This window comes from Camelus bactrianus, chromosome 12 (genome assembly GCF_048773025.1).
Source record: "Camelus bactrianus isolate YW-2024 breed Bactrian camel chromosome 12, ASM4877302v1, whole genome shotgun sequence".
In the NCBI taxonomy this organism is placed as follows: Eukaryota; Metazoa; Chordata; class Mammalia; order Artiodactyla; family Camelidae; genus Camelus; species Camelus bactrianus.
Window position 1 is genome coordinate 65,289,586 of NC_133550.1, and position 24,580 is coordinate 65,314,165.

Consider the following 24,580-nt stretch of genomic DNA (forward strand, 5'->3'; position numbering starts at 1 on the left):
ACAAGATGTGTTAGACAAGGCTGGGTGTGTGTCTGGCCGGCAGCTGTTTGCGCTGGTCTGGGGCCGGCAGAGGCGGCCCCCTGCAGACACAAACACTGTGGGAGACCCCAGCAGACGAGACAGGAAGGGGGCCGGTGGGCCGGGAGAGCCCCCAGGAGGACAGCGGAGACAGGGAGAGAGGCGGGAGAGGAGGTTCTAGATGGGATCAGGCTGCAATAGAGACACCGGTCTGAGACCAGGTTTTGCTTTGAATTTATTTTTGGTTGTTTGGTTTGGTTTGGCTTTTGGCTCTGAAAATAATTAATGAACGTCAGTTATCAGACAAGACAGGCAATCAGGGACCATCACCAGAAAAGCAGGAAGAATGAGATAAAATGAAACCAAAAACGGCTGTCTGAGAGGAGAGACCACACAGAGGAAGGGAGAACCACGCAGGCAGCAGCCCCTGGGAGACAGTCGGGACTAGGACGGGACCCCCTCGGCCTGACTCCCCGGGGGACAAGGCAGCAGGGTCACGGGGGACAGAATGCGACAGCAGACTCCGGGCTTCATGGCTTCACTTGCTTGCCAACCCCTTTTCTGCTACTTGAAAATCCCTCAAGAAATATCTTCTGAGTCAATAATAAGATGGGGACTTTTTTTGGAAAAAAAAAAAAGAGAACATGGTAACCATCCTGCTGTGGGTTTCTAAAGTTTGCTACCGTTGAAGAGAAAGAAGAGGTTGAACTCTGGCACCAACTCTGAAATTCCTCTTCTTCTCAGTTAAAAAAATTTGCTGTTATTTTTGAGTCGGGAAAGAGCTTACTAGTGATTATGACGTGAGATAATCACAAATATTCAAGCTTCCCCTTGGAAGTAAGGACCAGGAGAAAGGAGGAGACCAGGCCTCAGGTTGAGATGCCCCGTAACAGGTGAGGCCACGGGCTGAGAAAAGGGGCTCTGGGAGGGAGAGGAGGTCCGGCAAGAGGCCCTGATGGCCTGCGGTTCGAAAGCAGCTAAAAACACCTGGAGTCCCCCGGGGGTCACAGCAGCCGCCTCCCCTGGTGTCCCAGACCACGAAGAATTAAAGCAGTTTTCTGAGGACACCTCTCAGGTTTCCAGACTGCTGTGGGCAGCTCGCACCATGAAGGGGGCTGTTATGCAGGTTAAATGAGTCTTCGGTGAGTCTCCCCAATGGGGGAAGAAACTACTGGGCTTCAGGAGCAGAAGCTGCCCTCCAAAGGTGCACACACCTTCCTCCTCCCCACAGGCCGCCTGCTGGGGACCACCCCCATATCGAGGATGAGGACCCTCAGAAAACTGGCTGTGACACAAAGCAGAGGCACCTGGTCCTGGGTGGCTCAACAACCCAGGTAAGTGTCCACAGAGAGCTCCCATGGGGGCACCTGCCAGCCCCACCAGTACCGTGGGTGCTGCTTTTCCTGTTTCCCCTAAGCTTCCTCCTTGGAAACCAGGACGCAGTGGGCTGCTGGCCACCTTGGGGCCACGTAGGCTCCCCGTGGGGCAGGGTGGCACAGGGTACTTACCGATGCAAGTCCGACCGTCTGAGTGGAGGGCGTACTTCTGGTGGCAGCCGCACATGGGGCCTGTGTCCGTGTCCTCACAGCTGTGCTGGCAGCCTCCGTTTCCATAGTTACAGGTTACTAGTTAGGCCCAAAGTGTACATATGTGCATATAAACAGAACGACAACAAAAGCGATTAGTCTATTGCCGTTGGTTGGTTCTCTTAAAGGATGGGGGAGGAAAGCAAGGGCAGGAGATAGTCAGTGCAGACATCAGCCCTGGACATCAGCCCCTCCAGGGTCTTGGATGGAACAGCTCAGTCCCTAGAGGCAAACTGGGGTGGGGCAGAGCATGGATTTGGGGTCATCTGGGCTTCGAACAGAGCTGACACGCAGCTGAGGCACACAGATGGTGTTAAAGAAAGGGATACACTAGATAATTTTATCCCTCCTAGGTTGCAAAACACACTTTAAAATAGACTGTTTCGATGAGGCAAATGTCTCTTAACACCTGGCATGCTCTTCAAGGCGGTGGGGAGGGCGGCTGGCCCATGCTGAGGGGGGCGCTCGTTTCCTTAGCTCCTGCAGGGCTGTCTTTCCTCGACCTGTGTCTTGAGGCATGTGGAAGGATGTCCCCACAGGTATCCACTCTCTCCAAGTTCAGCAGCCATCTCAATCCCTGTCCACTCTAAGCCCTAATCCTCCCAAGGAAATGTCCAAATAGACAGAACATATGCAAATTAGTGTCATCTCAGATGCAGTTTTCAAAATGACCTTTTATTTAAACACTTTATACAGTGTGCAATGCCTATGGCCCAGAGGAGCTGGTGCCCTTCAGCCCAGAATCTTAAAATGTTTCAAAGCATCAGCCACCTGGGTTGCTAAAAAGTAGGCTGAGCAAACAGGAGCAGTCTGAAGTAGAAAAAATGATAAACTCAAGTTTATTTAAAAGAAAACACACTGATCTCTCTTTCCGGGGTGAGGGCTATCCACCGCTAAAGGAGATCCAAGATCGCCATGGGAGGGCTCGCAGCCTGCTTTATTCTACTAGAAGATGACAGGGTGCCCGTTGTCTGTATACACGTGGGACACCAGGGCCTCGAGGACAGGGTGTCTTCCTGGAGACCTTAACCGTTTGTCCAGAATCCTATCCATACTCCGAATTTATCTGGCAAAACCCTAATGATGATCTATGATGCAAAAATAAATCTCAGACCAACTATGGTCAGAGGGACAGAGAATTCCAAATGGGCAGAGTCTGAATTAATGACCTTCTATCAGGCTGACCCACAAGCAGGGCTGGTGCCAGAGGGAAGTCACTTGGTGGCAACTCCCCAGTGAAGGATTCCAAACAATTCAGAACTGAATTCTGCAGCTGCCTTTTCCAGGGACTCCTTTTACCAAGAGCACAGCACGGTGGCTCTGGGGGCTTCCATCCTGAGTGGTGCTGCCCTGTCAACCTGGACACACGTGATCTCCCTGCCGGGTGAGGAGGATGGAGGAGAACAGTCCCAGACACTGTCCTCAGCGACCAGAGGCTCAAGTGAGCTGCCTTCTCCACAGGGAGCTAATGACCATCCGAAGGAGAGTCCCAGCTTCCCAGGTGGCATTTCAAGGACATGCAAAATGCTTCACAACACACAGCTGCGGCTTTAACACCAAGCCCTCTGGCCCCTTCTCCACGGAGCGTCTTCTCTCAGCATTCCCGGGTGCCTGGAAGCCTGGAGTCACGTTCTCTCATCTCTCTGCACAGGAAGAGCTTCAGGGAAGCCAAGGTTCCTGGGGTTACCGCTTAGCACCGCTCTCCCGGGAGGGGAGAGACCCAGCCAGAGCCCCGCCTTGGGCTGGACATGGCTGAGAAAAGCTGCACTTCAGAATGGGCAGGGGTGGGCCAGTGAAGAGACAGTTCTTTCCAAGCTCTGGGCTCCAGGAGACGGACCGCATCCTGCAAATGACTCTAAGGAGGACACAAGCCTGTCAGAAGCAACTGGAGGAAGGGCCACTTCCTCTTGCTCCGTCTACACAGGCAATCGTGCATCCCACAGACCACAGGGGCCGACCTGCGGGCACCTGGAGAGCCTATAACTTGTACATGGAAATAAGTGCTGGAGCCCTGAGCTCTGGGAAGACCCAGAGAAGGATGGAGAAAACCTCCCTGGCCCTGGAGTGTGTCCCAGGCTCTGGGGGATGGAAGTTTGGGAAGAGTCCCTGTGGTCCCGCTTGCTCATGGTGGCTGGCTAGGCAGGCCTCAGCCCCTCATCCAACTCCAGATCTAGGATTTCCTGGGCCCCAAGTACCTCAAGGGCTAGAGGGAAAGGCTCAGAGCTAACTTTACGCAAATTCTGGCACATTAACCACAGAGAAGAAACCGAAGCTGGCTGGGCGGACAGCCACAGGCACAGTCCCTCTGCAGGACCGCTGCAGGGCTTGGCTGCAGGATGGGTCCCAGACTCCCTGCACACCTTGGCAACACCCAGCCACCGAGCAGAGAGGGCGGGGCTGCTACTTCCCTCACCAGCTAAAGCTCTCGGCCAGGGCTTGGCTCTCCTCTCTCTGGTCGGGTAGGGGCAGTCCGCTCACGGAGCTCTGCCTTGTCCCTGATCCCTCAGACCAGGCTGGCCCTTCAGGAGTTGCTCTCTGAGCAGACTGTTCCCTTGCAACACTCATCGCGGATGGAGTTAGAGAATGAGGAAGCGAGTCAGCCAGTCCCAGCCACTTCCCGAGGCTTGTAGCTCTCTGCGCAGGCCCGAGCTCAGGGCTGGCCCCGGGTGGGCATCAGCTAGGCTTGCTGACTGAAGGAATGTGCCCCCCTCCCGGCCGAGCATGTCAACAAGCCTGCCCGCTCCACACGTGCTGGTCCTTGGCCCTTGTCCTGAGGAAGCTCAGATTGCCCGACAGGGAGGACTGGGAAAGCTGGAGTCACTCATCTTCTGTTCCGAAGGTTGCCCAGTGACAGGAGGTTTCTCTGCAGCTGAAGGAATCCATCTGGTGGAGAGGACAGGGGGGCCCGGCCGGAGTCTCAGGGCTGAAGCGGTCATTCCCCAGTCAGCACGTGGGTCCCCAAGACCTTGCGGACTGTCGGAGGAGAGCCTGATTTGGGAAAGGCGTGGCAGGTGCCCAGGGGAGCTGAGGACAACTGACAGAACCTCAGTACTTCAGGATGATGGGCCGGTGAGGGCCAGCTGTCTTCTCCACAGAATGAAGGCCGGAAGAAAGGCCATCTCCTTAGGGGAGCTGGTCAGCCTCAGTCTCCCAGCTCAGTGGCGAGGTTGGTACCACTCTCTCTGTTGGGAGTTGGAGTCAGACTCCACCACATCATTGTTCTGCAGCAGAAAGCAGGCCTGGTATGAAGTACTTGTCTCTGGCAGAGATGGGCAGTGCTCACACCAGCCTCCCTCAGCTCTTCTCAGACACAGGGTGAACATTACATCAATCCGGGCATCTGGCTGCCCAGCGAGCAGAGGCCACATCCTACCATGCCCCGTGCAGTGCTGGTCGGCACTGGGTCCAAAGCTTCTGAGGACTAGCGGAGTGTGTTCTGCCCCATCCTACTTTGTTTGCTGCCTCCCACTCCTGCTGGGGAGCTGGGTGACTACATTAAGGGGCTGGATTACACTGAGTCTTGCAGGTTGACTTCCAAGCTGGTCCTGAAATGGTACCTTTGGCCAGAGGCTTCATTCAATCCAAATCTCTCAGCGTATCATTTATAGTGGGCCTTGCAGGGCTATACTCTGAGCTCTGATCTTTGATTCTGGAAATAAGCTCAGCACAGCCTGTGCTGGGACCTCCCAGAACCAAGCTCCTTGCCTTCTTTATCCCACCCTGCTGCCCAGGGCTGCCCCGGCCCACTGAGAGCCCAGAGCCCCTCCACTCCTGCTGGAGAGCTTGAGCTCAGGACCAGTGGGTCTCTGGGGCCAGTGGTAGCAGGGAAGGGTTTCAAGAAGCACTAGTGGGGAGACCACACAGGGCCCTCCATAAGATCCAGCCCAGCTCTGGGGCTGTGACTGCGGTGTTGTGCCAGGTAGGGAAACCCACGCCTGGGGCTTACGGCCCCGACCCTCAGGCCTCCCCAGGCCCCTTCAGAGGCCCTGCCCTTCTCTCCACCCCGAGGGACTGAGCGCCTCCCTGGGCAACGTCCAACAGACTGGACAGAATCCTGCCCTCCCCTCCCCAAAGCAACGGCAGGAGACGCGTGGGGATGTCTGACCCATTTGCCTCCATCTACCTACGTGTGCAGTCCTTCTGGTTTTGGGCAAGGTCAAAGCCGGGCCTGCAGTCACAGGCCACCCCACCTTTGGGCGTCTCCCGGCAGATGTGGGCACAGCCATGGTCTTTGTTCATGCAGTTCATACCCTCTGGGAAGAGACAGACAAGAGAGGGGTTGGGGACCGGGGAGAGAGAAAATTTCAGGCTTAAAAGAGAGAAGCAGGGAAACGTCACAATCAAACGTAGTGTTCTTGGGCTGCCGTTAGCTGGTGCACGGCTCGCACACGCGGGCGTGTGCCTGTCCATCCTCGAGGAGGCCCCTTAGGGAGAATCCAAGGATGCACTGTCCAGGTCTAGAGCCAGGCCTTGTCCTGAGGGGCCCATGGAGGAGACGCTCCGGACCCGAGTCAGATTACAGGGCACGGGCTACGGAGGGGCCTTTCAGGGCAGGGTTCTAGACGTCCTGCTGGAGCAGGCGTGGCTGGCATTTTAAATGATGGCGTGCGCAGCACTTTTCAGTTTGTACAGGGATGCCACAAGACCTCATGAGACAGGTGGAGACTTTTGTTTTGGGCTGGGCTCAGAGAGCAGTGCCGGCGGGTCAGGGGGCTGGGTGGCTGGGCTGACATGCCCTGGCCGGCCTCCAGTGTCGCACCCACAGCCGGAGGCCCCGTCGGCCTGCTTAACTTCCTCTCACTGCATTCCTGCACCAGTCAGACGCCTGGTCCACTGGACCTCAGGGCAGCAGACGCTCATCCTCACCAGCCCCACGGCCGTGCCCTGAACTAAACACCACCTCCACACACCACCCCTCAACTGCCAGAGGGGTCACTGCAGTGCTCCCTGGGACCCACAGAACCCCCAGCCCCAGTGCAGAGCCCTGCACGCCCAGGCGCCGGCCCAGCTCCATCGGCGCCCTGAGCGAGTGTCCCTCCGCCCTCTGAGCCTGCTCCAGGTCCAGGCCACACATGTTACTGTGTTCCCAACCTCAGCCCGAGATTTCTGTTGGTTGGCAGATGCTACTTTTTAAAGCAAAAATGTTTGCAAACCTCAGGCACGTTTTCCTCTGAGGCCTCAACTTAAAAGAACAGTCAGTGCGGGTGGGTATAGCCCTAGTGGTAGAGCCTGTGCTTATTAGCATGCATGAGGTCCTGGGTTCAATCCCCAGTACCTCCATTAGGGAAAAAAAAAAAAAAGTGGTAAAATAAATAAATAAATAAAATAAACTTAAAAAAAAAAAAAAGGTCAGTCAGTGACTGACCTCCCTGCTGGCTGGGAAACTTCAGAAATGGGAGACTGCCACAGAGGGCAGAGCTCGGCCACTCGCTGCCTGCTCCAGCGCCCCTACCCTCCAGTTGCAGTGGGCTTTTTTTATCTGGAGCCTCGTCCACATTGGCCCAGCCAGGCAGGCCCTTCCAGCTCGTCTTCCTGGCCACACCCTGCCCAGTCAGTGCGGGGCCAAGAATTTCGCCAAAATTTACCCTGAGGGTACTGGTGTGACGGGGTGGGGGGGGGGACGGGGACAGGGCTCCCTGTGGTGGGCAACATTTGGCCCCTCACCCTTAGTTCCTGGGATATCTCCTCATCCCAGAAGACTTGATCTCCCATCCCTGACTGCCTGGAGCGGCTTGGAACCCCCTTCAGTTGACCCCAGTTGATGTTTATCTTCCTGGTGATTTGTGAGGAGTTTCCAGAATTTATGAGGTCATGGGTCAAGTGAGAGGTTATAGGTCACAAGTCCATCAAGAGGCTAAATGCAGATGAAAGGAGGAGCTGCTGTCCACCCACACGGCCCTGAGACCTCCTTCCCCAGGTGACTCACTGGCCTCCTGTTCAAGGTGAGGACTAGTTCAACCCTGACCCCGGCCACTTTAAGCACGGCCATGGGGCAACTGAGAAGTGACAGACATTTAACAATGCAAACCCCCTGGCAACTACAATAAAGATGAGGAAAAAAGTCTTAAGTTGAGTAAAACAAACAAAAAAATAGACATGAATGAAGCATGCATTTTGCTCAGCACACTGACCTCTGGTTTCACCTGATTTTATTACTCTTATCATTCTTTCACCTTGATTTTCTCACATATGCAAATCGAACTGTCAGACTGAGGCAGACTACGACCAGCTAACCAACAGCTGAGGAAGTGAAGCACTTCAACGTCATGGCTCCTCACGGGAAGCTACAGGTTCACATGGAGGGACCAATCCTGTTCTCTCACTAAATTCCAAAATAGCACGTACACACGACTGGCAGATGTTGTGGGGGAAAGACAGTGGTGTGCTGATCAATGTTTAACAGCTGGTGGGGGTGGGGATTGAGGCTTGGGTCGGGGGGCTGATCTGCAGCATTTGCCAGTTTCTGTGGTGTACATGCTCCGACCACGGCTGACTCCAGAGAGACGTCACTGAAGGTGGAGCTGGGGAGAATGCGCACAGCGGGCTCTCGCAGGCCTTTGGCTTTTTTTAAGGTCATTATGAAGTCAGGCAGATGAGGGTCCGAGCCTGGCCTCCTTGCTAGCCGTGTGCCTTGGAGAAAACTGCTTCACTTCTTGAGCCTCATCTGTACATGACAGGAGAAGGCCAGGTATGGTAGGTACTCAAAAACTGAGACCAGGTCTTCTATGGGGGCGCTGACTTCTGCAGATCTGGAGAAAAGGTAGCTCCTCATGGGGGCCCTGGCTAGGCCAGGCAGCCCCTCCTCAGAGGACGCCTTCAGGAGAGGGACTCTCTCAGGCCACTGAGACATACTCAGGGATTCATCTGGTCATCTGTGACTCCTGCCCTGGTGAGAGTCTGGCCAGTAGGTGGTTGCCACCAAGTGGCCTTCCTGACCATCATCAGTGGCTGTCATCCCTGGTGGGCTGGGTCCAAGGTCAACCCTCGCTCTCTGCTCATATGGTTTTTGTGGCTCCTTGGTACCGACAAGCACACAAGGCAATGGTGTTCCAGCTTCTTCCAGCTTCGTCTCCCACCACCTCCCGCATGTACACACTGCCTGCTGACCACCCCCCAGAAGTGCCCCATCCATGCCCTTGCCTCTCCTGTCTTCCATAAACAAAATCCTGGGCCTGCCTCAAACTCCACCAGTTCCACACAGCTTCCTGACTCCTGGTCACACTCCTCATGTCCCTTCCATGCCCCCACCCGACATTAATTTCCCGGGGCTGTCCCGGAGGCTGGCACAGGAGCTCAGCGCCAATCAGGCAGGTCTGTGCTTTCTTCCGAACCTGGGAAGAGCCCACGGGCCCCCGTTTCAGCTCAGGCTTATACGTGATGAAGAAAGGGAGATGGAATCTCCATTCACAGCAGAAGAATCACAGCTTAGGGGAAGCCCTGCCAGTCATCATCAACCATAAGTTTGCCACTGGAGAGCCGATGTGGCCCTGAGCTTCGCACACTAGGTAGAGCATTAAGCTTTCGGAATTCCCAAGCTTCCTCCCGCGCCGTGGCCTTGCCATCAGGTGGCCTTTCTTTTCGATTAGCTAGACGTTAATAACGAGCCAAGATGTCGTCATTGTTTTGCTGGCAAAGGGCAATCTGGGGGAGTGCTCTAGCATTCTAGTCCAGGGTTGATGTGGCACTGAGCAATGAAACCCCGGAGCTGGGAAGGTGGGCCCCAGTCCCCAGCTGTGATCAGCCAGTCTCAAAGGTACCTACGCAGTCCTCGCAGCGACTGTGGGAGAGCAGGGCCAGGCCCTCCATCCTCCACCTAAAGACTCGAGCCCAGGTCACGTGACTTCCCCTCCTCACTCAGGATTCCACACAGGCTCTGAAGCATCCGGCTTCCTGCCCAGCTGCCCCAGAGCCTCCTCTTCCCCTCCAGCTGAGGGCAGGGAAGGGGCTGGGTCCTAGCGGAGCGGGATTCAGGATCCCCTTGCATTTCTGACAATTCTTGAGGAGCCAAAGGGCTTGTATTTACGTGTTTATGTGTTATAGCTATTTAGACTTACCATACTAGATACTAAGTGGGGAAATTTATACTTATTAACTTATTTAAAAACAGAAATTAAAAATTTATTACATGTTAACATTAATACATTTTTTTGGTTAAAAAATGATATTTTCCAAAACAAAGGGACAGTTTGCTGAGAGGAGAGTCCCTGCCGAGGAGCTGGGGGTGGGCACTGACTCTCGACCACATGGGTTGAGCCCCTGGGAGCGCACCTGGGCCCGGAGCCACAGCCCCTGGTTCTGCAGGCACCAGTCACTCCTGCCTCTGCTAGGTTGTGGGGGTGCCTCTCGTTGACCAGGCCTGTCACAGACTGGATGCTACAGGGGCCAGTCAGCTGGTGGTGACACGCCAGAGGGTGTTCACTCTGTGAGGCCGAACATTACTACATCTCTCCTCCAGAAAGCCTTCCTTGGTCCCCAGGCCAGTCAAGGGCCTTCTGGACGCCGTGCCCCCCTTGCTCACAGTACTGATACCGTGGCTGTGTCGCTCCTCTCTGCTCTCCATGTGACTTGGGCTAAGCTCTGAGTCTTCTCAGTGACCTCACTGTCACAGTGACAGGTCTTGCCCAGGAGGCGACACTCTGAGTCCTCACAGTGGAGGGAGGAGAAATGGAATAATCCTGCCCTTCCACGAGGGTCTGGGCAGAGGTCTGGGTCTCACCCCCAAGCAGCTACCAACCTGGGAAACAGGCTGATGTGGAGTGAGCAGCTGGGAAGAGCAGCCACCAACAGCCAGGCTCACGTGAGGTTGGAGTCTGCTCAGCCTGAGTGCTTCCGGAGGCTCCTTCTCCCTGAGATGCTGGTCATCACAGTATCGCCATCACATTTAAAAATGGTCCTAGCAACCACTCCAAAGGCTACCACTGCCTAGCTATGGGGCGGGGGTACAGCTTCCTCTGTACTGGTAACTTGCCCCCTTGCCCAGCTGTAGACACGGGAACCACCGGCCTTCCCCTCCACTCTGGGCAGCACTGGCTTCCACAGGCCATGAGAAGCCTGGCTTCACGGCTGGCAGAACACAGGTGGTCAGGGCTGGCTAGATCCTTGCAGTCCATCTTACAAATGGAGAAGACGAGGCCCTGAGGCAGGAGTGATTGTCTCAGGTCATATGGCAGGAGTGGAACCAGGCCCCTGGGCTCCCAGCTATGGCCCTCCTGCCCTGGGGGTCACTGAACTACACTTGTGGGACCCAGATGGCTGACAGGCAGCAAGCATTTTCTGGAGTGAACAGAACTAGGAACCCAGCACAGAGTTGGTCTAATAAATGTGGCCTGTTACTATTAATTGTCCTCAGAATAAAAGCCTGTTAAAATTCAAGGCCAATTCAGACTCTGTGAAGCTCTCTGGGCAGCCACTCAAAAAAGCACAGAACCCTCGCTCCTCTTTAACCTTCCCCCAGCTGCCACTGAGCGTGAGGCCGGAGCCGCAGCTCACCTGCAGCACCATCAAGTTCACACGAAGCCTCGTCTCGCACGCACGCGTCACCTCTCTAGCCTTTCCAAACAGCGCGAGGTTCCTTGAGCAGCCGTGCTTTACAAAAGCCCGGGTCCCGACCTCTGGCCTGCTTGTCCTCTGAGTCTCCGCTCTCCCTTTGCGGCCACCACTGGCCTTCCTTCTGGGCTGGAGGCACCAGATCAGCCTCGGGCAGGCCTGGCCCCCGCCCTCCACAGCTGCCCTGTGAAAGGTAATGGGCTCTCAGCTGAGCAAGGTCATCATTCTGGCTGCCTCTCAAGCGGGAGGAGAGCTAAAGGGCTGGCCGATGAGCCCAGCACCTCAGGGCAGCACCAAGCTGAGCCTGCTCCACCAACTCGCCTCCCTGGGGCTCGGCCTGAAAGCGGCTCCCATTGTGGGATAACTGACGCCTTCATTCTCCCAGCACAGCTCGAGATCTGCCGCACAGACCGCACTTCCTGGCTCTGTCTCTTCCTGCGGGAGGCAGGCCGGCTTTGAACTTCCTCCTGTGTGTGTCTCCCTGCAGGCATCCCTCCCACCAGCAGGTGAGCTCCAGGAGGCAGCGTCCTGCCCCTGCTGTGGCCCGCGCCCAGAGCCCTGGCCGCACGGCAGAGGCGCAGGAGATCTTACTGGGGAGCGAGTGCAGAGGCAGCGAGGGGCAGGCCTGCTCCCACCACGTGCTCACATCAGCAAGAGGCCCTGAGGGAGACTGAGCCTCACACAGAGCTGCGGCTGGGACCGGCCTGCTGGTACCTCTGCTCAGACGCCTTCTTCCGTTTTCTCAGCTGGGAAATGGGTGGTCAGAATCTTTACCTCTGGAGGTTGCCGTGAAGCTCAAATGAGATGACTGTGTAGTATGCGGCACAGAGCGGGTTCCTAAGAAAGTAGGACTGCCATCAAAGCGTTTCTACTCTGCTCCTGCTTCATTCTGCCTTGTGTTAAATGTGAATAGTTGCTAAGTTGCTCTCTCCTGCCAAACAGGGGGAATCTGAGGGGAGACCTGAGCTTTATTCTTTTCTGTACCCTAAGTACCCAGCACAGAGCCTGGCAGAATTAGGGATCAGCAAACAGTAACGGAAAGAAAGCGAAGAAGGACGGGGGTGAGAAAGAGAAGGAGGGAGGAAGAGAAGAGAGCAATGAAGGAGATCTTACCTCTGAGCAGATTAAACCCACTGCCTATTATTTACGGGGCAAGGCGAGAGGCATAGAGAGCCTGGAAAGCACTATTGTGGCACCTGCTGTTGTGTTTTCTATGAAACACAGGACCTCAGGACACCTGATGGAAATTCACAACACATGTTAAAGGCTCTGAGAAGTCCTGCAGTCACTCATGGGATAGCCCCCTGTCCCCTCACTTAACACAGTATCCTGGGGAGCTCTGCCCCAACCCCTCTGGGAGGCTCTGAGTTACAGGCTTAGAGATCCCAGAATGGTCCACTTCATCCTCATCTTACAGGTCATGGTGGCTCAGAGACTGAGGCAGCACAGGGCAGGGCGGGGAACAGGGCACTAACTCCCACCACATGGAGCCTGGCATGGCTTCCTCTGTGCCTCAGAGCCTCAGGGGTAGGGCAGATGGCACTCCCTTCTTGTCTTCTCAGGAAGGCTGTCCTGAGGGCAGGAAGCTAACAGGTAGTGTTCCTGGGGCCCAGCAGAGGTTTGAATGTTAAAGGTGAACCCCAGGACATGCAAGGTGCGGGGTACCAAGCACTTCTGCTCCAGGAGAATGGTCCTGGGCTCCACATTGGAAGGGACTCCAGGTCCCCCACCCTGCTGCGGCCCCATCCCAGCTCCTCTGAAGCAGCCAGGCCCGTTCCTGCCAGCTCCGGCTGGCACACTGTCTCCACTGATGCCAGCTCGCAGGCTCCTCCAGGACAAGGGCTGAGCCCAGAACTGGGCACCGAGCAGGCTTTCCGAGCCTGCCGAGCAGAAGGGTCCCAGCTCAAACTCTGTCCTCCTGTGGCCCCTGCTTTGTACCATGTCTGCTCCTGGAACTGCACACAAGGGAGCTGCCGCGGGGCCAGGTGCAGGCTTTGCCTCAGCCTCACTCTCCTTCTCAACACCACGCAGTGCCGAGTCCAGCAGAAAGCTCTGCTTCTCTCCCCTCCTTGAGAAGTGAGATAGAATTTCAGAGTTGTTCCCAGAAAACCTGGGCTTCAGGGGCCTGCTGCCAGTCAGGCCAGGCTGCCCGCCAGGTCGACTCTAATTTGATCCAACCCATCCAAATCCGATTATGTTCTGCAAACTCGGACCGAGTGTCTCCTTGGTGCCCAGGATGGGGCGGGGAGCAACGAGGACACAGAAGCATTGCTGCCACATTGCCGGGTCTATATTCAGACTCCGTCACATGCTGCATGACCTTAGACAATCACATCACCTCTCTGAGCCTTAGTTTTCACCTGTGGAAAGTGGATAGTCACAGGACCTGCCTGCCTCACAGACACTCAGCATGCAGTCCCTTCTCTGGGCCAGTGAGGCTGGCTAAGGGTGCAGGGAAGGATTGAGGGCCTTCACCCTGGGCAGGGGGAGCCATAGAAAGCTTGTAAATTGGGCAGCAATGCACTCTGTGTTAGAAAGATCTCTGGATGCTGCATGGAGGGAACCTGCCGGGGCAAGAGTGCAGGCAGGAAGCAGGTGGGAGACTACTGTTCTCACCCCAAAAGGGATGAAGAAGCCTGGAGGGAAGGCAGCGGCTGTGGGGACAGGGAGGAGGGCTGGACTAGGGACACATTTCAGAACCCCTTTCTCTGAGCTTTCCAGAAGATGTGAGGCAGGGACTCTGGCTCTAACTATACTTTTACTTAATTTACCCCTCGCTATAAAGCCTGAGATGTGGCTATTGCATGCCCATTTCATAAAGAAGCACACGAGGCTGGATGAGGGTGGGGGAAAGACGTGCCAGGGCCACACTGTGCATGAGAGGCAGGGCCAGAGTTCCGAGCTGCACCTTCCTCTCCCAAGTGCCCCGAGCTTCCTTCTGAAGGGCTGCTCCCCAGGTTCATGCCTTCCCTAGCCCCTGTGACAGCCCCCTGCAGCCCTTTCCCACCAGGGCCTATTTTCCCAAAGGCCTTCTGTCATTTTTGGATGGTCCACAAGAGTGTGCGCAGAGGTAAACGATGGCAGAGTCTGCCTACCCCAAACCAGTGTGTACACCGTGTCTTTTGCAAAGCAAAGTTCACGGATGCATCTAAAACAGGGCAGTGTGTATGGGGGGGGGGTGCAGGCTCGATCTGTTTGTACTTAGGAGCAGCCCCCGGCCAGAATAACAAAGCTGGAATGTGTGCCTCCCAGGGGTCGTTGCTATGGTGACTTCATCAATAACATCATTTTCCGCATCCCTGTCCCTTAAACACTCGGGAAGGGAAGGCAAGCTGGGAACTGCAGAGCAGGGAGAAAAGAACAATTACGTTGCTCCGCCCTCCCCCAACTCGGGAGGAAGGGATCTTCCTCTCCTTCCACCTCATCAGTACAAAATGACGGAGCCCAGGATGGGGCTGGAGCCTTGGGAGGTGGCAGGAAGAGGCTGCTGCCTTCCCCAGCCCAGCCTCAGCAAGCCGACCAAGCTAGGCAGGGTAAAGCAAACATGGGCTCCCACATGCTTCAAAGAGGGGCTGAAGGAAATACCAGAAGGGTCTTGCTTTGGGGGGAAGGCGCAGGAGCAGTGGCGGGGATGGGACCGTGGGAGAGGTGACAATGACAACAGCTGTGCACATCCATCCAGAGCTGCCTGTGCGTCGGGCTGTGCCGCACGCTCCACATGTGTTATCTCATGAATTCTCCTGACAGCTCCGCAGGGCGGTTCTATCATGGTACTAGCCTCACTTAACAGACGAGAATACTGAGGAACAGAGAGGTTAATAACTGAGGTAAGGCGAGGCGGCGGGGCTGGATCTAGGGACAGCGTGAAAGCAAGACAGCCTCTGTGCTGCAGAACAAGCAGGGCAGAAATTCGCTGCTGGTGACAGCCTTGCTCCCGTTACCGAGCGCCCACGGCACACCACACACTTCACGTGAATAACTGCCTGTAAGCCTCATGGCCGCTTCCAAGTAGGTGCTGTTACCCCTACTTTGCAAGCGAGGAGAGTAGGTTGAAGAAAGGCTCGGTAACTTGTCCGGGAGTCATGGGTGGGACAGGCATTCATGCTCACTTCAGAACCTGTGCTCCCAGTGGGCTTCCAGGAGGCAGTGTTGCATTCACGTCCAGGGGAGGGGCAGGGAAACCAGAGTGGCCCCCTTCTACTCCTTAACTCCCCATGGTGATCTGGAGCCCTGAAATGGCCAGGCCCCTGCCTTCCCTGGCTATGTCCACGCTTCCATGTTGTCTCTCCAAGCCCACCTCAAGCGCCAGCTTCTCCAAAGTGCCTGATTTTTCACCCAACCCTTCCCCCAGCCAGGGAGTGACAGCTCCATGTTCCTCAGATCCGCGGCCTGAGATCACTGAGGTAGAGCCAGGAGCACACCCTGTTCACTCCTGATCTGCAGAGCCTAGCCCCAGGCCTGGCACAAAGGTAGAGACAGAACACAGGCCCTTACAATACTACCCTGCAAGGTAAGCAGCTTTGTCCTCATTTTACGGAGCTGTTCAGAGAGGTCGAGCAATTTGCCCTTGGTCACTTGGGTTGGACGTGGTAGAGCTGAAACTTGAACCCTGTTCTGTCTGCCTTGAAGACCCACCCTTCTCCAGCTGCAGAGGGAACTTCCCGGAGCGTAAACGTGACTGTGTCTTCCTAACTGTTAAAAACCCTTTGATGCCCCCACGCCAGCCAGGGCTCATAGGGTTAGGCTGAAAGTTCTCAGCATGGTGGTCCAGGTCCTCCAGACCCACTCCCTCTGCGGGCCACGGCCTGAGGTAACAGGGATGCTCTGCTGTCAGCCAGCACAGACTGCCTTCCCTTCTCACCTTGGTCCCTTTGGGGATGTAGCCTTCTGCCTGGGACACACTCTCCCTCCTTTGAATAGTAGCTTCTGACTAGTTATTTGAGATTCTGCTCCAGTGTCACCTCTTCTAGGAAGCCCTCCTTGTTGCCACTCTTCCCTTGAGTCACTCGGCTGGATTAGGGGCCTGGCCTGGGCCTCCACACCCCGGACTCCCCTCTCTCATAGCACCCCCAACACGAATTGTAACTTCTAAGTTTGCTGGGTCTCCCTCACCAGACTGGGGGTCCTTGAGGAGGCAGGGCCCAAGATTGAGCCGACTCTTTGCCTCCCCCACCCCTGGCCCTGCACGATGTCCATCCCCGGAGTGAAGGCCTGAGAAATGTTCGCTGAACCCAGCTGTACTGGCGAGGGGCCTGGGCTTGGCCACTCTGGGCTTTGGACTCTGCATCAGAACAGTGGCCAACACTCAGGCAACATGATGCCTTTGTCTGAAGGCCCAGGCGGCTGCTGCCTGCAGTGCAGGGCTGGCCCCAAGCCTGTGCCGCCTGCCTGCCCACCCGCCGGTCCGGCTCCACCTCGAGCCCCTAATTACACTCCAAGCATCCGTGCCTGGATGGTGCGCTGAGAGCCTCTCATTATGAGGCCTGGGCTTAGCAGAAATGCAGGACTCTGTCTCCCACCCTGTGCCCCCAAAATTACATCCTCCCTGGCAATTCCAGGCCTGGCCGGGGTGTCCCAGACTAGACCCCCAGCCGACCGTGAGTCCAGCCTACCCTGGGCTGCAACCCTAGGGGCGGCCCTACATGGGAAATGGGAGTAAGACTGTGGGCTTCCACTTACCCAGAGCTCCCCAGTGCCAGGCCCCATGCCAGGCTCTTTGCCAATGCCCCTAATTGACCGTCTCCATGACTCTGCATGCCAGGTGCCGTCAGCAGGCCCACAGGGGTCCCAGCACCTTGGCTGAATGCTCACTTCACACCACCAGCCCTGGTGCCCTCTGGGCTGCCTCGGTGGCCCTCCGGGGGACTTTGCTCTGCTCCTTGTCCTTGCCAGCATCTCACCGCCCTCAGCCTGATCCTTTCCCACTGATCCCCAGGCACACAGACCCCTTTACCTTCCCACCACCTCCAGCCCTACTTCCAGGCTTGAAGGCCCCCTGCCAGGGCCCCGGGAAGACCGGCCCTTCTGAATGTGCACCCCGCCTCCCCTCAGCACTCGCTGGCCAGCTGGTGCAGCCACGAGAATCGAGCCCTCCTGTGATTTGACTCCCGACTCCTTCCACATCCCCCTGCTCACTGGCCTGTGGGCTCTCTTTCCACCAATCTTTAGGGAGGGTCTCCTTCCACAGGACCAGCCTGCTTTCTGTCTGTGCCTTTCACTCACTTGGCTCTCACAGCGGCCGGACCACAGTCCAGCCCATCATGCGTGTTTAACAAACACCTGTAGTGTGGCTGGCCCCGAAGTACCTGGTTACTTACGGACAAGGGCCCGGCTCCAAATCAAAGCCGCCCTACTTTGAGTTTGCATATGAGCAAACTGCCAGAGGGACTGGTTTTCTGGAAAGCTAGAACTGGAAGGGACTGGTTTTCTGGAAAGCTAGAACTGGAAGGGACTGGTTTTCTGGAAAGCCAGAACTGGAAAGGAGCTTAAAGAGCATCTAGATGAAGCCTCAACTTTTCCACTGAGGGGGCCAAAGTCCGCCGGACTGGACCCGCCCTGGGCCACGCAGTAGTCATTAGTGTCCACACGGAGCCTTGGCTCCCAGTGCCTTGACCCTCAAGTTCCTCATTCTTTCCGTCACATCAGGAGGTGGCTTACGAGGCATTGCTGGTTCGGGGATAACTCACCCACTCAGTCACTCACTTCTACACTTTTGCTGGGCAGCACCTTTGTGCAGGCCCAGCTCGAGCGCCCACCTGTCACAGGTGCATTTTCAGCTAAGACCAAGTCCTTTGCCACGGCTGCTCACTGGGTGGGCAGGCACCATGTACAGGACAGACGAACAGATGGACAGACAGAGAATTCAGACTGTGGCTGACTCCTGGCATGTCAGGTGAGAGCAGAGAGGCTGGGCTGGTCTGCCCTCTCAGAAAGCGGACATGGACACCAGCCTCCCTTCAGCTTCTCATCTCCTGTGCCTTGACCAGTCCTGCCACTGGGAGCCCCTGGAAAGCTGCCTCTGTGAGGTGGGGGGGAGCTTGTCTGATGGCTGTGAGGACCACGTGGCAGTCTGTGCAGACACACGTGGACAGATGTCTGCAAGACTGCAGGTGCCACGGGAAGGTCAGCATCACTGGGTGGGGGTGGGGTGGGCCTGGTTTCACCAGCTCTACTTCCCACGCCTATTCTGGCTCGTTGTAAGGTGTGTGGCCTGGAACTTGCTGGGTTTCCTCCTTTATGAAGCAGAGGAGGAAGGCCACTAAAGAGAGTCAAGAGGGAATGGCTCCCGCTCAGGGTCCCTGACCACCCCTCTCAAGACGCAGGTGGTGCTCAGTAAAGGCTGGCCTGCACCACCTGCCAGCCCCCTTTGGCCAACTCTACAGTGTCTGTCCCTTTGGAGCTGCACACTCACCCTCTCCTCCATCTCTTTCCAAGGATAATGGTCCTTCCTCTTCCTGCCCCTGAAGTTCCCTAGCTGGTCACTAGGCGTCACCACAAGCGCATCCAAGCCCCTCTGAGGCCCAGGTGAACTGGGAACACAGGCTTGTGAGACTTTCTTACCTCCTAAGATTTTACTCTGTTCGGGCTCCGGAGGCTAGAGATGGCCCCTTCCCTCCCCAGGGCTGCCAGATATAGCAAATAAAAACATAGGATACCTGGCTAAGTCTGGCTCTCAGATAAATAACAAGTATTTCCCGAATATACGTATGTCCCAAGTGTTGCATGGGTCATATTCATACCAAAAGAAAAAACTAGTCATTGCTTATGTGAAACCCAAATTTAAATGGGTGTCCCATATTTTATCTGGCAACCCTATCCGTCCTTCCACGGGGACCCTAAAGGAAGCCATGGGGGACAGTCAGCTCACAGACCTCAGGCCCCGGCCTTGCCATGAACAGAGAACAAGTCTGTTTCTCCCTCCCAATAGGTGACAGATGGAGGGAGTCCAGGTGCAGGAAAGGCCAACGTGGTGGCCTCGAGTGTTCTCACAGCAGCTCTGGGGGGCCTGGGAGGAGCAGCCACAAGCGCGCTGGGGGACGCACCAGCAGGACGCAAGCAGCTGCTCCGCACCACAGCCAGTGCCTCACCCCCAATGCCCCCACGTGCCAGGACGAGGGCACGCGCTTCGGAGCCCCAAGTGCCTGGGCTCCGTCCCAGGCCAGCTGCGCCCGCTGTCTCTTCCTGGGCCTCCGTTCCCTCCTTCGCACAACGGGGTGACAGCTGTTACTTCCCAGGGTCCTTGGAGGAGTAAAGGGCGCCAAAGGCTTGGCACACAGTAGGAACTCCATACATGCCGAGTACCTTTCCCTTCCCCAGGGCTCATTTCAAAGGCAGAACTTTGGGAAATCACGCTGATTCCTACCATTTATTCTAACTTGAACAGACTGCCAAGTGGTCACTTCACTTGGTAAACAAACGTGTGGGCACCCACTGGATCAGCTGCTGGGGACCCTGGGGAACAAGAGGACAGGTTTGGGGCAGCAGGGAGGAACAGTATTGCAGAAGAGCAATGAGCTCACGCAGAGGCATGGAGACATGAACAGGGCGGGGGAGCGTTTCTGAACTTCTGACCATCTTGGGCTGTCTTGCTGGAGAGGCCCGGGCTGACCTGCACGGGACCACAGCTGTGGGAGAGAAGAGAGCCCGGGCGGGCCCTCAGTAGTGGCACCAGCCAGACCACAACACGCAGGGCAAGTCCCCCAGCTGCTGCTCGGCACCAGGGACGTGAAAGCACTTTGTGACATTCAGACATCATCTCCCTCATGAGGTGAATCCAGTCCTCCTTCACTTCCATTCAGCACATCTCCTCCGCTCCCTGCCCTGTGTTAGATGCAAGAAACGCATCTGTGGCCTTCTCAGGAGCTTGCCCACCGGCCCCCTAAGAGAGGTCCGAGCCGCTCGGAACCATGTGGTGCCTGTCGGGAGGATGACATGCTTGCCCTGGAGTCAGAGACGGCTTCACAGAGGAGACGAAAGTGAGTTGGGTTTTGAAGGATGATGACGAGTTCTCCAGAACGTGAGGGGATGGGGAATGGCATGTGAGGCAGAGGCAAGAGCACACAGCAAGGCCAGTAACTGGTAAAGGGCCCCCTGGTCACAGGGAGAGCAGAAGGCAGGTGGGGGGACTGGCGAGGGGCCACACCGTGGAAGACAGAGGTTCTGGCACAGGAGAGACAAGGGTCTGCTTCTCAGCAGACAGGCTTCACGACATGCATGGCATGGAGAGGAGCCACAGGAGGTCCTGAGTGGGGAATGACATGGCCAGAGGGCCATGGAGAACAGCGGCTCTGGCTGCCATCGGAAGGTGGATGGGACAGGGAGAGCCTGGAAACAGCTGCTGCTCTAACTCAGCGCGAGGATGAAGCCTGGCCCTGGCGGAAGGTGGAGAGGCAGGGCCCCAGGCCTCACGGGGCTCCAGGCTGTGGGCAACCCCAGCTCCCACTCCTCCAGCCATTTGTTCATTCAGTATCTTCGGTCTTAGGAGTTGGTAAGATGTGGGTTCAAATCTTGACTGCACCACTGACTACAGACAAATCTCTTCGTTTCTCAATCTCCATTTTCTCACTGGCAGGATGGGAGAAGCTGCTACACAGCACGGGACTGTTCTCAGGATCTGATTACTCAAGGCACAGTCCGGGCACAGTGCTAGGCACACAGCGATGCCCAGGGACCGCTGACAGTTTTATGGGTCTCAGGTTCAGGCCTCCACTAGGGGACAGCATGTATATGTATCTCATAAAAAAATTATATGATGAACACTAATGTTTGTTCCATTTTACAGATAAGAAACTGAAGCTCTAGGACCTGCAGCCGAGAAGGAAGCCAGGGCCAGGGCCAGCTACCCCTGCACTGTCCACTCTGGGAGGCCTGAGGCCCTGCAGCTTGGGGGAGCCCCCACCACCAATGCCTATAGTACTGGGGTCCCCGCAGGGCTGCCTGGCCGGGGCTGGCTGGAGGCCAGGCCAGGAGAAGGGCGTGAAGCTGGGCTCACCAGCCAAAGGAGTTGTTTATGGGGTGGGAGGCTCGTTAAAGATAATGGGCTGGATTTATTGTCCCCGCCTCAAGGGCCGCTCTGGACTGCAAAGGGCCAGGACCGGCCTTCTCCGGCAGCACCGTAAATCCTCCTGCTAAATGGAGAGTTGTTTATTCTCCCGCCCACCTGGTCTGCAGGCAGGGTTGGAGGCAGGGTTGGGGGGAGTGAGAAGGACCTGCCCAAAGCTCCAGCCTGGGTGATCCACCCCGAGGAGCAGCCAGAGGGGCAGCCTTGAGTCTGGAGGAGCAGGGGCGGGGGGGGGGGGCTGGTAATTTTTGGGCAAGGCCACTGTTTCTCCTCATTTAAAAGAGAAAGTTCCCTGCCATACACACCCACAGGGAACCCAGCACTCACAGCTGATGATGGAAAGCCCTGAAACAGGGCAGAGAATGTCCCTCACCCTGCAGGAGCCAGGCTGGGGCCCCCTGGGTCAAGGCCTGGCCAGACCCCACAATGTGGGAATCACGTCCTGAGGAAAGGTTGAAGGGGTTAAATGAGGTAATATGAGGGTGGCCATATGTCTTCGCTTGCTTGGGAAAGTCTCAGTTTATACCTGCTGCCCTGTCACAATTAATTGCGCCTCCTTTCACTCTCTGAAGTGTACTGGTTTGAACATTAACTTACATGGCTCCCAGTTAAGACAGGCAAAGTGCTCATAATGCGCCTGGCAGAGTTCTTAGCTATTCAATTATTATTAGAATGCTAACGCCTGCCTGCTGGGTGGGTCCTCGAGTCCACGTGTGAAGTGGCACAGAACCCACACGTGTACGTCGCGCTAAAGTCAGCTCCCTGGCACTGGCTCTGTTCTCCAGAGACGTAAGGAGTGACCACAGAGGGGACACTGGGCCAAGGGCATGTGGGTCTCTCCTTACTATTTCTGCATTTCCTATGACTCTATAATTATTTCAAAATAAAAAAGTTGTAAAAACCCTATTATTTTGGCTCTAGTTATACTTGGGTATAAACTTACAGATAAAATGAACAGATCCTAAAAATAACTCATGCAGGGGTCCAATAAACAAAAGGATTAACTCTAATTGGCCAGAGGTCACGGGCACCGTCATTCAGGGCACGCCTGTAAACTCGCAAACGCGTGGGAAGGGCTCCCGGGAGCGAACAGCTGTGGCGGAGCCCAAGCCTCTCCCTGACCGGCCGCGAGCCCTCGGCCTCCTGCCCACATATGCGTGTGGGACCCTGGTGGCTGGTCTTCACAGCAAGAGCCACTAGGGACGGTGGCACGGACGGCGGCCAGCGGCAACATCAGGAGTTACTTCCAGCCCGAAGCCTGGGGCGCTCAGCACGGGGACGGACAGGGAGAAGCACTCTCTGGCCCTGGGAGGAGCGGCTGTCTCGGTCACGAGTGCATAACAAATTGCGTGGACTGCAGGGAAAAGAGGCCAGGCCAACTCAGGCTGTTCCCCTGAAGCGAGCAGGAGAGGGGGCGAGCCACTTCAGAAACTTTCCACCACAAAATGTTTTTTGAACTCTTGATGCTTAAAGAGGCACCTGTGGTACCCGGAGAGCTGGCGCCCGTGGAGCTGCCGGTGGGGACAGCTGAGGCGGCATCTCTGCTTCTCCCGGGGCGCACCCCACCTGGGCCGGCGGCACAGAGCGGGCCCAAGCCGCGTCAGAGCCCTCCACACAGTCTGCCCAGGCTCAGAGGCCAGACTGCCAGAGCCTGGGTCCTGCCGTGCTGCTGGCTGTGCAACCTCGGACAACTTTCCTAACCAACCTGTGCCTCGGCTTCTTACTCTGTAAATGAGGTCACAGTAAGGATGCAACGTGTCAGGCCATGAAAAGTGCTCCTAACAGTGCCTGGCACGCGGTGAGCACATGGGAGATGCGGCTCTCCTACCCCTGTTATCATTTCATGCAAAAGAAGCCTCGCTTCCTATTCCCGGCTCCCACCTCTGATTCTGGCTGGAGCCAGTGTTACCCTTGATGCCAAATCTTGAGTTTTGTGAAAATGTGGCCCTGAGTGCCACAAGGAATGCTGGTGGTGGGAGGGCAATGTGGTTCCCTACACATGTTTATGAGCATTTAAACAGGCTCAGAAGGACATTAAATGTTAAATGCGCTCAGGTAAACCCATGACATCCCTACTGGGAGAGCGCCAGCCTGGCATCCACTGCGCATGGGCCTTGGCCTTGCAGGAACGCAGATGCTCAGCCTCCCCACGGCCTGTTCCAGCGCATCCAAGACGGGAAAGGAGGCAGCACAGCAGGGCTTTGGTGTACAGTCAACCGGGTAGTGACCTCACAGATGCTCCCAGGCCCCTACCACTTGGATAGACCACACCGTCCATTAGCACGTGCTGCCAGGAATCTGCCTGCACAGCCTGAGGATGTGGAGTGCCTGGGCCCAGGGAGTTGCCAAGAACTGAGCATCACTCTCCTTCCTCCCTCAGTCCTTTGCAAAGGGCCCGTGTCAGCATAAGACACAGAGATGTGGGGAACTCAGTCCCTGCCCTCTGGGAGCTCCCAAGCTGCAGGATGCAGGCAGCAGGTGCGGGGTGGAGACAGAAGCAGCTCTCTGAGCACAGAGGAGGCAGAGCCTGCCAGTCTTCCCTGGGGCCGGCTCAGGACAGGCGTTGCAGTGAGTGAGAGCTCCTGGGGAGGGCTGAGCGGGGCTGGGCTCCCCAGCATGAGGAGCAGCCTGAGCTGACAGAGGCCTGACGTCTTCCTCATGCCTGGTTCCCGACTGTGGTGCCCAGCAGGGGCCTGGCACAGTGCTCAAACCTTCAGAGAGGATAGAGCTGAGCATCCCTAGAGGGCAGGGGCTGGTCTGATCTCTGGAGCCCTAGGTGGGACAAGTGGTGGGCGCTGGCGAGCTGGTGCTGGATGCACAGGTGAGAGTGAGGCCAGTCGTCTCCATGGGCCTGTGCTGCCCTGAGCACGCATAAATCCAAGTGCAAGGGCCACCAGCTCACAACTTGAAAGTGAGTTCCTCTAGGATGAGGCTTGACTCCTGACCTCCTCTCCAACCTCAGCTGAAGCTCAGGCCTCAGCCAGCACCCAGCACCCAGCAGGCATCAGCAGAGCCAGGCTCAGTGTGCACCCAGGCCCCGACTCTGCTGCTGGCTTGCCGTGGGGCTTGGGTGGGCCTGCTTCCTCCCCTGTGATAAATAACAGTAATAAAGAGCCCACATTGACTGAAATGATCTTTTCAACTCTACTAAGTAGGTACTATGACCATCTCCATTTTACAGACCAGGCACAGAGAGGTTAAGTGACTTGCTCAAGGTCACAAAGATGATGAGTGCTGGGATCCCAGCCTAGGCTGCCAGGCCCCAGAACCTGTGCTCTAATCATGATGTAACAGAGATGATAGGTCTCCTCTGGGCCAGAGGGCCCTTGGGGCTGGGCTCTGACACGTGCAGCCCCTCAAGCCCCCTGCC

General features: G+C 56.4%; 1 protein-coding gene across 4 annotated transcripts in view; it reads right to left on the minus strand.

The window, feature by feature from the left end:
* Positions 1–24,580, minus strand: part of SCUBE1 (signal peptide, CUB domain and EGF like domain containing 1) — a 128,030-nt gene that overhangs the window by 55,092 nt on the left and 48,358 nt on the right. For all 4 annotated transcript variants that reach the window (XM_074375656.1, XM_074375654.1, XM_074375657.1 and 1 more), the window contains exons 5-6: positions 5,732–5,857; positions 1,527–1,643 (exon numbers count right to left, since the gene is read on the minus strand). In XM_074375656.1, coding sequence (XP_074231757.1) covers positions 1,527–1,643; positions 5,732–5,857 — 243 coding nt within the window. The remainder of the gene's footprint in view (positions 1–1,526; positions 1,644–5,731; positions 5,858–24,580) is intronic.